The 13,037-nt window shown below is 56.6% G+C and overlaps 1 protein-coding gene across 6 annotated transcripts in view; it reads left to right on the forward strand.

The window, feature by feature from the left end:
• The window catches only part of LOC123369648 (receptor-type tyrosine-protein phosphatase V-like), a 69,048-nt gene extending 58,834 nt beyond the window's left edge, over positions 1–10,214 (forward strand). For all 6 annotated transcript variants that reach the window (XM_045015482.1, XM_045015483.1, XM_045015484.1 and 3 more), the window contains 7 exons: positions 709–799; positions 1,269–1,345; positions 1,814–1,948; positions 2,882–3,004; positions 3,783–3,940; positions 4,506–4,641; positions 8,591–10,214. In XM_045015482.1, coding sequence (XP_044871417.1) covers positions 709–799; positions 1,269–1,345; positions 1,814–1,948; positions 2,882–3,004; positions 3,783–3,940; positions 4,506–4,641; positions 8,591–8,650 — 780 coding nt within the window. In that variant the 3' untranslated portion in view covers positions 8,651–10,214. The remainder of the gene's footprint in view (positions 1–708; positions 800–1,268; positions 1,346–1,813; positions 1,949–2,881; positions 3,005–3,782; positions 3,941–4,505; positions 4,642–8,590) is intronic.
• Positions 10,215–13,037: the final 2,823 nt, after the last annotated feature.

The raw sequence follows: 13,037 nt of genomic DNA on the forward strand, positions 1-13,037 counted from the left end.
TAAACTGCAGGTTCAAATCAAGTCTCTGGAGAAACCCCCCTCCCGCTGGGATGGGTCATCAGTCCCTTGTGTAGAGCTTCAGCATGTAGCAAAGTCCCTCCAGAGGTAGAAGCAGGATTGAAGACAAGATGGAGATGAGGCATCAGCCTTATATAGGCTTTTCCAGGTGTAAGAACCTCTTTGTTCTTACTGTGGAAAATTACAGCAAAATGGAGTCTGGAGTCACATGGGCCAGTCCCTGCATACTTTGCTGAGTCACAAGGCGTGTTTGCCTTCTCTCAATGGGTCTATTGTGTAGCTGATGGTCCTTAATGGGCCATCAAGCAGGCTAGGCAGAGCTAACACCAACTTGTCTGGGATGTTTCCCAGAAGCACAGCATAAGTTTGAAGTACAGACAGTACAGAGCCAATACTTATAACTTCAACTACAAAATGACACATACATACAGACAGCATAATCATAACCAGCAACCCATAACCTGGTCTTAGACACCTTATATGACCCCCTTTACATAAGATTTGGTGCCACTACAGGACCCTGGTTGCAAACCATACCCTCTGCTGTCTTCCGGGGCAGGGCATCCCACAGGAACCATCCGCCCAGTCCCTGCGCGCTCCCACCACACCCATTGCCCTGGCAGGGCATAGCCGGTAAAGGCCCTGATCTCTCCCCCTCCCTCCCTCCCTCTCTCTTGTTCCCTGTGGCAGATCCTCCTAGAGGTTGCGAAGGACAAAGCCAGCTCTGCAGTGCCATCTGCAGGGGTCCAGGAGAGCCGCCCTGGCTCCAGCATCCTCCCATGTAAGTGCCACTGATGCCTCTCTATCCCCAGAGCTGGCACCAGCTCTGTGTGTGGGGTGGGGGGGGTGGACAGCAGCAGGGCTGGACTTGCAGCCTCAGGATCAGGGGAGCTTGTCGAAATGGGGCCCTCTCTAGCATCTCCAGGCTTATCTCCTCCCCCCAGCCTTGTGGCAGAGAGTTCCCAAGGCAAGACCTGGCCACAGATGAAGTGTGCATGGAACTGAATGGACTGGGGCTGGAATGGGGTTATGTGCAGGCAGAGGGCACGCGCCCTGGGCTGAGAGTAAGGGGAGAGGGATTGAGGGAGAGACCCAGTGCAGGAGTGACAGGCCTTATGCAGCTATGGCCCAGGCTGGCAGGGAGTCTGGCCGGAGCCAAAAGGCTGGTCTCCTCGCATGGGGCTGGGTGTGCTGAGCTGGGCCAGGCGGAACCAGCTCCCCCAGTCCCTCATGCTTGGCCTGTTTGACAGATGATCGCTCCAGAGTGAAATTTTCGCCGCTGGAACAAGGCCCCTTCTCGGATCTCAGCCAGACCTGGCTCCTCCCGGTGAGTTGCCCCACCCTGATCCCCTGGGAAGTGAACTCCCTCACCTCCCCGCCTGGCCCCCCGGCCCTCTACCCACCCTGATCCCCTGGGAGCAGAACTCCCCGCCTCCCTCCGGTGCGCCGAGGCTCCCTGCCCCCATGGGGAGCAGCACTTGCCTGTCTGTGGCCTGTTCCTCCATAGCCATCCTCCTCCCACTGCGCTTGTTGCTGCCATGAGCACTGACCCGGGCACTCCTGGTGAAGGAATCACTGTGTAGGGCTGAACTCCGACTGTCCCCTTTGCTCTGGCTCAGTCCCTGTCCCGGGCCCTCTCCCTGCTTGGCTGTCTAACCCTTTCTCTCCTCTCTTTGCTTCCAAAGCTTTTCCTGCCCTCTGGCTCTGCTCCCTTGGCTGTCCTAAGGCAGGGAGCCCATGCTCTCTTCTGCCCCCTCCTTGGGGCAGGTGAGTAAGACTCTGGTTCTTCACACAGGGCTGCAATTCAACCAGGGACTATCTGGCCGTGCAAGGACCCGACAAGGTGACCATGGAGGAATTCTGGCGCTTGGTGTGGGACCATGGCGTCCACACCATAGTAACCCTGCTGCCATGCCAGGAGAAGGGCCAGGTAAGGGGCAGGTGCTCCCTCCCCAAGCCGTGCTGCATTTCCTGCGTGGTCTCTATGGTACTGTGCTGTCACACACACACACAGGTTTGTCCCACCTGCCTCTGCCACCGTTTCCCGAAGCTTTGGGCCAGACTTGGAAACTCCGTGTGTGGAGCAGTCTGTGGTCCAGGTTAGGACCCTGCTTCCCTGATGTGCATGGGGGATGCCTGGCTCCATGGCACCACAGGGGCCATGTGCATTATTGTGGGGGCAGCTTGCTCTCTCCCCTCACCAATCCTTTGTAACATTTGAGGTAAAAGCCAAAATGAGTCCCAACTCTGGAAGCAGTAAATGGCCCACGTGGTCCCCTGGGGAGATAGACACCAGCTGTTTAATTGGGCAGCAGCTAGAGAAGCCAGATGGAGACCTCTGGTTTTACATGGAACAACAGTCCAGGATAGATCTCTCTCCATTGATCTCTGCTCCTGAGGAGGGAGAGCCGCCATCCAAGGCCTCAGCTGCTGCCCCTCGCTCTGGGCTCTCAAAGGCAACTTCCCAGAAGGCGAAAGAACATGAGGAATTTGCATAAAACCCAGAGGGTCACAGTCACCCTTCACTCCTCATGCTGGAGGTGCAGCCCCCAGAGACTACAAGCCCCAGCATGCAATGCAGCCTGAGGGCACAGCTATGGTGGAGCATTGCACGCTGGGACCTGTAGTCCCATTGGGCTGCTGCACTGTTTTAAAGGTGAAGGTGGCTGCAATCAGCAATGATCTTTCCATCATACCAGTGGGCTGTCAGCTTCTGGGAGGATGGCCACATGGCCCTTTGCTGGGCAGTGTCACCCTGATGCCGGCTGTGCCCTTGGCCCAGCACCTGTGAGCAATGCCAGGTGGGGGCTGAACCGAAATGTGGCCACCAGGAGCTTGACGCACCAGTTGCTGTTGTTCTCAGGTTCTGAGCGAGGCATGTTGGCCCCTGGAGGGCAGCCCAGTCTACACAGAGATGTTGACCATCCAGCGGGGCCCGGAGAAGCATGTCTCAGGATGGAGGTGCATTCAGCTCAAACTGAAACACGTATGTGCCTCTGAGGGCCAGGGAGGTGGTTTTTCGAGCCCCGGGAGCTCCCCCCAGTCCCTGGGGGGGACTCATTCCCATTCCCAGACCATGCTGGAGTCCCAGTCCAGGACTGGAATGACCCAGAGGCTGCAGCCAGGACAGAAGGGTATTGGTGGAGTGGGGTGGGTTATGGGCCTGGAACAGCAGAGGAGCAGTACGACAGGAATGCTGAGGGGCATCAGCAGAGCTGGTGGGGAGCCCAGGTCTGGGACTGTCCATGGATCAGATGCAGTAGGGGCACGGGCAGGGTCAGTGCAGGCTTACCCCAACCTGGCCACTCCCTGCTGATATACCTCAGCCCTGCCCTTCAAGGCACCACCTGCAGACGTTTCCAGCTTCGGTGGCCCGTTGCCTTCTTGAGAGCCAGTGTGGGGGTGGTCTGGGAGACATGGGCCCCTGGGACCTTGACTGAGAACTGCTAACTCATCACACAGATGCCACTGGATGCAGTGTGAGGGCTGGAGCAGAGCCACTGACCTAGGGAGAACAGCTCTGCCTTTAACACCACTTTCCCCCTGTCCCTTTGTCTGCTACCACTGCAGCACCCCCTCGCTGGGCACTAGACAGACCCAGCATAGACGGACCGGGTGACGGAGCACTACAGGACCCAATGCATCACTATGGGCCAGAGGCTAGGAAGCAGGGCTCTCCCTACTCCCCAGGTGTCCAGGCCTGTCCTGTCATACGCACATGCTCCCTTCCTCCATAACCATAGCAGCTCTCTCTGTCCTGCCAGGAGAAGAAAGTGAAGGAGAGGCAGGTGCAGCGATTCCTGTACCCTCTGTGGGGATGCCAGCAGCAGCCAGATGTCCAGCTGCTGGTGGAGTTCCTCACCGCAATTAGACGGTGCATGCCACACAGAAAGCGAGCCGGCCCGCTGCTCCTGCACTGCAGGTACGGTCACGTGACTCCCTCTTCCATGTCCTCATGAGTCCCCAGGGCCAGAACCCCCTGGACGAACATCCCTGTGGGAGAGCCAACTGCAGGGCTGGGCCAGTCACGAGGCAGCCTGGGGCTGACCAAATGACCTGGCAGTTCTCCCCTGCTGGTCTCCAGGGAGACCTGAGGTCCCTCCAGGGCCAGACTGGGGCTCGGTTGCTGACAGCCAGTGTATGTGGCCCCATCGAGGGAGCCAGCGTGGGGTTGTGAGATGCCGGGGCTGGCCAGAGAGCCTGGTTCGGGGCGCAGTCTCAGATAGCTAGTCATCAACGCCCAGCATGCCCAGATGCCCTGGTTTCCTTAGTGCTCATTCAGAGGCCAGGCCAGCTTCCCGGCCCTGCCCGGGCACGGTCTCTGTAAATGTCCCTCTCTCCAGGGGGTCCGTGCCCTGCCCTGCCGGGAAATGGGCTCCATAATTATCCAGGCCTTGCCCCTCTCCTATATCTGTGCCTGTGCCGTGGGTTGCATGGTGGGTGGCAGAAGGGTTGATGGTTCTCCCTCCATTGGCTGCCCCTTCCAGCAGTGGCATAGGCCAGATGGGGATGCTGATAGCCCTGGATTGTCTGCTGCACCAGATGAAAGCAGAGCGGAGTGTGGATGTCTATGGAGTCACCCTCAGGCTGATGAGAAGCTGCTGCCTCATGACCCCGACGCCGGTAGGTGGCGAGGAGGGAGGGCGTTGGGGCCAGGTGTGCCCTGGGGAAGCAATGGCCAGGTGCAGAACAGAGGCCTGGAGCCGGGTGCAATAAGGGAGAGCTTCCCAGAACAGACCCAGGGACCCTTGAATTCTCTGTCAGCCTCCTCTCTCCTTAGGCAGCTTCTACCCACCCAGCCTTGGCCCCAACTGAGCTCGCCGAGGCAGGTATCCTGCTCCGAGCCCGACACGCAACGTGGTTCTTAGCCCGGGCTGTGTGCCCCTCTCTCCGTGCCCTGCCAGGAGACATTCAGGGGGCAGGGGAGCAGCTCATGGCGGGGGGTCACTCCATCTGCCCCAAGCCCAGCAGGGAACTCAGGGGAAGGACTCTGAGGCCCAGATCCTCAATGGCATTTAGGCACCTAATCCCACTGATTGCAATGGGAGTTAGGCGCCTAAAAACTTCAGAGGATCAGGGTAAATGCCTTCGATGTTAAGGTTAAAGCCAGCAGCTTCCACTCAGCCCAGACCCAGGAAACAACCAGGCAGAGCTGAAAATGAAACCCTCATAGTCCTAGCCCCCTGCTCGCCCTTCCATCCTGGATAGCCAGGGCATGGACCCCTAGTTTGTTCCCATGTGGGCAAATCCCCTGCCGCCTCCCCCTCAGGATCTGGGCACTGAAAACCACAGGCCCTGGTACACTTGGGTACTGGACGTCTCCTTGGTTGTCCTGTGTCACCTTCTCTTATAGATAGGTTCTTACACCGCGCTCATTACAGCAGTGTCTGAGGGTCTGGCTGCACTGTGGCCAGGAACGTGCATCCCAGCCCGGGTGGACAGACACGCGCTAACACAGGTGCTGGCTCGGGCTTGCCGCCTGAGTCCGTAGCTATCGAGTCAGGTGGGTTTGCGCTTGGGTGGCTAGACCAAGCCACTGCCAGCACCGTGTCCATGCTGCTATTTTTAGTGCGGTAGCTCAGAGCTAGCATGTGTCTGTCGCTCCCGGCTGCAGTGTAGACATACCCTGAGTGCCTATCTGAGCCTTCCCCACCTGCGCCCTGTAGCCAGGGCACCGACAGGAGACACCCAGCTCGCCCGAAGGTCAGGGTGAGGAGCCCAGAGGGCCATCAGAGGCACCTCTGCCCGCATTCCAATGGCAGATTGAGTCGAGGCTGCATTCGGAGCGGCGCAAACACATCGCACCACTAGATGGTACTGTGACACCAGCCTCAGGATGCCAATCCCAGCATTTCACCCTGCACAGGCTGGGCTTGGCCACAGCCTGAGCCGAGCTCTGGTTCCACAGACGTGCTTTTGGATAGGGGTTTGAAGTTAATTCGTTTATTTCTCAGAAGGCTTTAGGGACGAGCTCCCTCACATTCCCGATCCCACTGATAATCAGAATCCTTCTGTGACGTCCCTGCTGCCAAGCACCCTGCAAACAGCCAATCGGTTCATGAATTAATCCGAGCCCCATGGGCCCTGGGAGCTGGAGGAGAGCTCACACACGGGGTTCTCTTATATACACACCCCCTGCCCCTCCCACCCACTGCCCAGCTGGGCAAGGAAAGGGCCAGTAGGACCTGAGCCCGCCAGACCACAAATGGGGGCGGAAGCACTGGGCTCACCCATGACTGTGGATCTAGTCCAGGCTGCTCTTATGTTGCATGGTTCCCTGGGTGAAACTGTAACTTTGGTGCCACCATGGCCAAGCTGCAGTTGAACTGTGAGGTGGTCAGTTCTCCCGGAGGCCAATAACCAACAGGAAAGCCTGAGTGACACTTCCTGCTACACATCCCCACTCCAGATCCCACAAAGGGTCTCTCCATGTCCGAATCACTTGTATTTACTCCCCCAGGCGCGTCATTAGACCGGAACCCAGCCCCATTAGCTGTTCTGCAGTGTGGCCTGACTTTGATACAGATTCCTCCCAAGGAGAGTATCCAAACACCAGCAGGGCCTGCGTGGGGTAGTTAATGGTGCTGGGTTCTGAAATTCCCTGTATACCAGGAATTCAGGCATGGAATTTACCATCTTTGAAAAGGGGAACAAAGAGGACGCAGGGAATTATGGACCAGTTAGCCTAACTTTGGTTCCTGGAAAGATACTGGAACAAATGATTAAACAATCAGTTTGTAAGCACCTATGGGATAACAGAGTTATAAGGAACGGCCAGCGTAGATTTGTCAAGAACAAATCATGACAAACCAACCTAATTTTCTTCTTTGACAGGATTACTGACCTAATGGATGTGGGGAAGCAATAGATGTGAGATCTTGATTTTACTAAGGTTTTTGACACAGTCCCACTTGACAGATAACTGGCTCTGTGGATGAGGGGAAAGCAGTGGACGTGTTATTCCTTGACTTTAGCAAAGCTTTTGATACAGTCTCCCACAGTATTCTTGCCGGCAAGTTAAAGAAGTATGGGATGGATGATTGGACTATAAGGTGGATAGAAAGCTGGCTACATCATCGGGCTCAGCAGGTAGTGATCAATGGCTCCATGTCTAGCTGGCAGCTGGTATCAAGCAGAGTGCCCCAAGGGTCGGTCCTGGGGCTGGTTCTGTTCAATATCTTCATTAATGATCTGGAGGATGGCGTGGACTGCACCCTCACCAAGTTTGCAGATGACACTAAACTGGGAGGAGTGGTAGATATGCTGGAGGGTAGGGATAGGATACAGAGGGACCTAGACAAATTAGAATTGGGCCAAAAGAAACCTGATGAGGTTCAACAAGGACTAGTGCAGAGCCCTGCACTTAGGATGAAAGAATCCCATGCACTGCTACAGGCTGGGGACCAAGCAGCTAGGCAGCAGTTCTGCAGAAAAGGACCTAGAGGTTACAGTGGACAAGAAGCTGGATATGAGTCGACAGTGTGCCCTTGTTACCAAGAAGGCTAACGGCACTTTGGGCTGTAAAAGTAGGGGCATTGCCAGCAAATCGAGGGATGTGAGCATTCCCCTCTATTCAGCATTGGTGAGGCCTCATCTGGAGTACTGTGTCCAGTTTTGGGCCCCACACTACAAGAAGGATGTGGAAAAATTGGAAAGAGTCCAGCAGAGGGCAACAAAAATGATTAGGGGGCTGGAGCACATGACTTATAAGGCGAGGCTGAGGAAACTAGGATTGTTTAGTCTGCAGAAGGGAAGAATGAGGGTGGGATTTGATAGCAGCTTTCAACTACCTGAAAGGGGGTTCCAAAGAGGATGGATCTAGACTGTTCTCAGTGATACCAGATAACAGAACAAGGAGCAATGGTCTCAAGTTTCAGTGGGGGAGGTTTAGGCTGGATGTTAGGAAAAACTTTTTCACTAGGAGGGTGGTGAAGCACTGAAATGGGTTACCTAGGGAGGTGGTGGAATCTCCTTCCTTAGAGGTTTTTAAGGTCAGGCTTGACAAAGCCCTGGCTGGGATGATTTAGTTGATGTTGGTCCTGCTTTGAGCAGGGGGTTGGACTAGATGACCTCCTGAGGTCCCTTCCAACCCTGATATTCTATGATTCTATGACAGTCTCATAAGCAAACTAGAGAAATGTGGCATAAGATGGGTGCAAACTGATGGAAAGACCGTGCTCAAAGAGTGGTTATCAACGGTTTGCAGTCCAGCTGGAAAGGGGTATCTAGTGGGGTCCGTCCTAGGTCTGGTATTACTCAATATTTTCATTAATGACTTGAACAGGCTCCCAAGGGAGGCTGTGGAATCCCCGTCACTGGAGGTTTTTAAGAGCAGGCTGGACACACACCTGTCAAGGTGGTCCAGGTCCTTCCACAGTACAGGGGGCTGGACTTGGTGACCTCTTGAGGTCCCATCCCGTTTCTATGACCTGGTCATATTAAATGGGGTGACTGCGGAACCACAGTGTCATGACAGTCAGTGGGCTTGACTGGTGTCTCTGAGGCAGGGTCAAGCCCCCCTGGCCTAGAATTACTGTCTGAATACCTCTCTCTGTCTCCTGCCTCCCTTCAGGATCAGTACGTGTTCTTGTACACGTGCATCCGGGACATCCTCACCCAAAGACAGCCCTAGGAAGAGCACAGCAGCTCCTGCCCCCGAGAGAGCCTGGCACTGGGGGCAGGCTGAGGAGAGCGCATCACATGGCTGTTTGCACAAACCCGACTGAAGCTCCCTCCGGAGAGAAGGGGACCCACCTGGGGCAGAGGCACCAGTCAGCTCCCCAACCCTTGAGGGCAGCACAGATGAGGAGCTAAGGCTGGGTTAGCCTGCATCAGTGGTTCAGAAGCTTGGACTCTCCTGGTCTCTTCTCCCAGGACGCGGTGGGAGAGCCTATTGCACATGCATTGTCTGCACCAGCCTCCCCCAGCGAGTGCCCTTCTGCAGCCCACAGTGCTGGAGCCCACTCAGCCTGCAAGCACCCAGTGCGGGGCACAGGAACCTGTCCAGGATTCAAAGCATTAAGCGGGGCTGCATCCCTGCTGCCCGGGATTCCTGGGACTCTGGAAAGTCTATGAATCCAGTCGCCGTAGCACTTGCTCTGGGATCCTGCCAGCCTCCGTCCTGCCCTCCCTCCCCTGCTGAGTACAGGACAGAATACATGGGGCGCCCTTCCTACCGTGCCTGGCTCAGAGCTGGCACGTCCTACTGAGCAGGCTGCTGGGTGATGCTTATTTCCATCCAGCAGGAGGGCTGGGAGGCCCAGGCGCTATGCACTGCTTCTCAGAGTGTCGAACGGACGCTCCGGGTGTGCTAGTGCCTTTGGGAGACTCTGTGACCCAGGGCGGAGGACCAAGGGGAACAGGGGTGTCTCTCAATAAATGGATCACCAAGCAATGTGTATGAACAATAGAGAAAACAGCCCTAGAAGCCAGTGTCCTCTAACGAACGGTAGGTTTTACCGCACACCCTGGCCTGGCCTGTGACCTTCCAGCCAGCTGGACTGGAGGGCACCATTCCCAAAGGGCAGCCATGCACACCTGCCGGGAGCACGCCGTTCGGCTGGCTTCCAAGCGCTGCCCCTTCGTGCCGGCTGTCCCATCGCAGTCAGAGCCCAACAGCTCGGCCCCGAGAGCTGAGTCCCAACCGCTACAGCAGCAGATCTCTGCAGACCCTCAGGACAACCCTTCACATGGGACTCTCGCCTCTCCTAGCTGGGAGAACAGGGGCAGGACTCCTTCCTCCCAACAGCATCATGTCACCCCGCATTTATGCAGAGCCCATGAGCAGGGGCCAAGGCACGACAGCAAAACCAGGAATAACAATCAAATGAGAAGATTCTTGCCGGCCAGTCACTCTCCATATAACCCTGTCTCTAAGGCCTGCCAGTTTATGTGGGGGAAAAACATTATCCACTAATTTGGCCTCAGCACACTGCTACCCTCTACCGGGAGAGCATGTGTATCAGCCATGTCCTCCAGTGGTTGCGCTAGAGGAGCTGTCTCTTCATCCCACTGAGACGTGGGGTTACATCAACATACCACCCCACTGGCGATACCCCACGGAGTGCCAGTATTGGGGGGGTGCCATAGGAAATAGGAAGAACGATGGAGAGGTTTGTCTTGATTCCAATTTGCAGCGTGGACCTGCACACACTCAGCTGCATTCGCTGGGGCTGGCACCACCGGGCAACCTGACCTGAGCGTAAATGAAGTTTTTGGACAATACATTTGCCTGGTTTTTTTTGTTGTGGTTTTTATTTTAACCCTCTGCACATCCTCGTCCCACAGCCCAGCTGCCTGTCCACTGCCTCTGGCTCCTTGGCAGTGACAAAACCAGCCCCAGCAGGCACTGGCTGAGTGTTAGCGCTGTCACTGCCCTGTGTCCTCTCCTTGTGTCCTGTCTCTGCTGTGCTCCCCAGCCCTCTGCTCTACGGAGGAGTGAGCATCAGCGGGGGCCCCACAGGCTGAGCTGCTGGGCAGTGCAGGGAGTCAGTGGGGGCATGTTTTGAAAGGGGGGTATAGCTATAAGGGAGGATTTGGGGGCAGAGCTAAAACCTCCTTTGACCCCCCTCCCTGGCCCCCCTGCAGTGTGCTGACCTCCCCTTTCCCCTAGGAGCAGCAGCACCATGGGGAGGGGGAGCCTAGAGCCCTTCCCCATGGCTGGAGGCAGCAAGGGGAATGAGGGGAGCAGGGGAGGGAAGGATGCCCCTTCCTTGGCCTGGTGGAGTAGCCATGGGGAGGAATGGGGGTATCTGTAGGGGAGGGAGGAGGGGATAGATGGCACCACTCCTCTCCCCCCCGCCACCCCACTGTATGTCATTGCAGGGGAAGGTGCCCAGCTCCCCCCTCCACCATGGTTCTGCTTCTGAGATCCAGAGAATAAAGGTCTCTTTGAGGATAATCCCTTATCCATCAAGGGATCATAGGGAAACTACCCTGTGGGAAACCCAGTTCTTCGTCAAAGCTGTAGCCATCAGACTGGGTTTTCAAAAATGCAGCATTTGGATGAGCCCTGGCACTAAGAAGGGTCATTGGCTTGGACTGCGCTGGCACATCAGGAGTTGTGCCAGCGTGCAGCCCTATGGGGCAAAGGGGGCAACCCTTCACCCAGCACCCTCTGAACCCCCACATCCCTGCACTGATCCCTCCACGCCCTCCAAACCCCACATCCCCTCACTGATCCCCTGACACCCTCCGAACCCCTACATCCCTGCACACCCTCTGAACTCCCACATCCCTGCACCAATTCCCCGACACCCTCTGAACCCCACATGCCCTCACTGATCCTCCGACACCCTCTGAACCCCCTCATCCCTGCACCGATCCCCCCACACCCCCTGAAACCCCATATCCCTGCACCGATCCCCCCACACCCTCCAAACCCCACATCCCCTCACTGATCCCCCCACACCCTCTGAACCCCCACATCCCTGCACCGATCCCCCCACACCCTCTGAACCCCCACATCCCTGCACCAGTCCCCCACACCCTCTGAACCCCCACATCCCCTCACTGATCCCCCCATGCCCTCCAAACCCCCACATCCCTGCATCGACCCCCCCACACCCTCTGAACCCCCATATTGATCCCCCCACACCCTCCGAACCCCCACATCGATCCCCCCACGCCCTCTGAACCCCCACATCCCTGCACTGATCCCTTCACACCCTCTGAACCTTCACATTCCTCCACTGATCTGCCCACACCCTCCGAACTTCCACATTCCTGCATTTGCCCCACACCCTCTGAACCCCACATCCCCGCACCAATCCCCCCATGCCCTCCAAATCCCCAAATCCCAGCACCGATCCCCCCACGTCCTCCAAACCCCCACATCCCCACAGCGATCCCCCCACACCTTCCAAACTTCCACATCCCTGCACTGATCCCCCCCACACCCTCCAAATCCCCACATCGATCCCCCCACACCCTCCAAACCCCCACATCCCTGCACTGATCCCTTCACACCCTCCGAACCGTCACATCTCTGCACTGATCCCCCCACGCCCTCCAAACCCCACCCTGCACTGATCCTACACTCCTCACTGCTCCAGCCCCCCATTCCCTAGCTCTACCCTCCCAAAAGTCAACAGAATCTGAAAATGTTCTCAGCAGCTCATGTTAGGGGTTGTGTAGCTGAAACCCCTGGACCAAATGTCCCAGCGATGTCTTTTCCTTTGATCACAGTCAGTTCCGTTGTCCAGGAACCAGTTGAGGAGCAGGATTGCATTAACCCAGCTGCTTACTGGTATCTTTCACCTTCCCTCTGTTTGTTTAATGCTAATTTCCTTGATAATACTCCTAATCAGAGCCTGCATGTGGAGTTTAGAGCACTGTGAAGAGCTCTTAAATGAGGGCAAGACTGCCAGATGGAGAACCATGAATGTGCATGAGACCCTGTCTCAGAAAGCTCCCACAGGGCAGGGCTCCACAGTATGTGGATTGAAATGGAGTCTAAACCTCATGCTGGTTCTGAGAGGGTTAACAGGAGCCTGAATGCTCACCTGCGGGGATGTTAAGTGGATCAGTTAGCAGGTCCGTCTGGTGAGGAGTCAGATTTCCTTACAAGGTGTCCCGGGCGATGCTCTGGAACTGCTCCCCACAAAGCCAGTCAGGACTTTGGGAAGCCTCCTCTCCCTTGGAGCAGACTGTCTTCAGGGCAAGAAGCTCACACGGCTTCACCTCCTGGGTCTCTCCTTGGAGCATTCAGCATCCTCTGCCCCTCCATGCGCTTCCCACAGCGAGTCCACCCAGGCAGGGTCCTGGGGAAGCCACAGGGACCTGCACCCCCACTTCGCAGTCAGACGTGACTCTCAGCCAGCCAGTAAAACAGAGGTTTATTAGATGACAGGAACACGCCCTAAAACAGAGCTTGTAGGTACAGAGACCCAGACCCCTCAGCCGGGTCCATTCTGGGGCCCAGTGAGGCAGACCCCCACTTCTGCCCTCACTCCCCATCCCCAGCCAGCTCCAAACTGAAACCCCCTCCAGCCCCTCCTTCTCTGCTGAGTTCCTTTCCC

This window comes from Mauremys mutica, chromosome 4 (genome assembly GCF_020497125.1).
Source record: "Mauremys mutica isolate MM-2020 ecotype Southern chromosome 4, ASM2049712v1, whole genome shotgun sequence".
Lineage (NCBI taxonomy): Eukaryota > Metazoa > Chordata > Testudines > Geoemydidae > Mauremys > Mauremys mutica.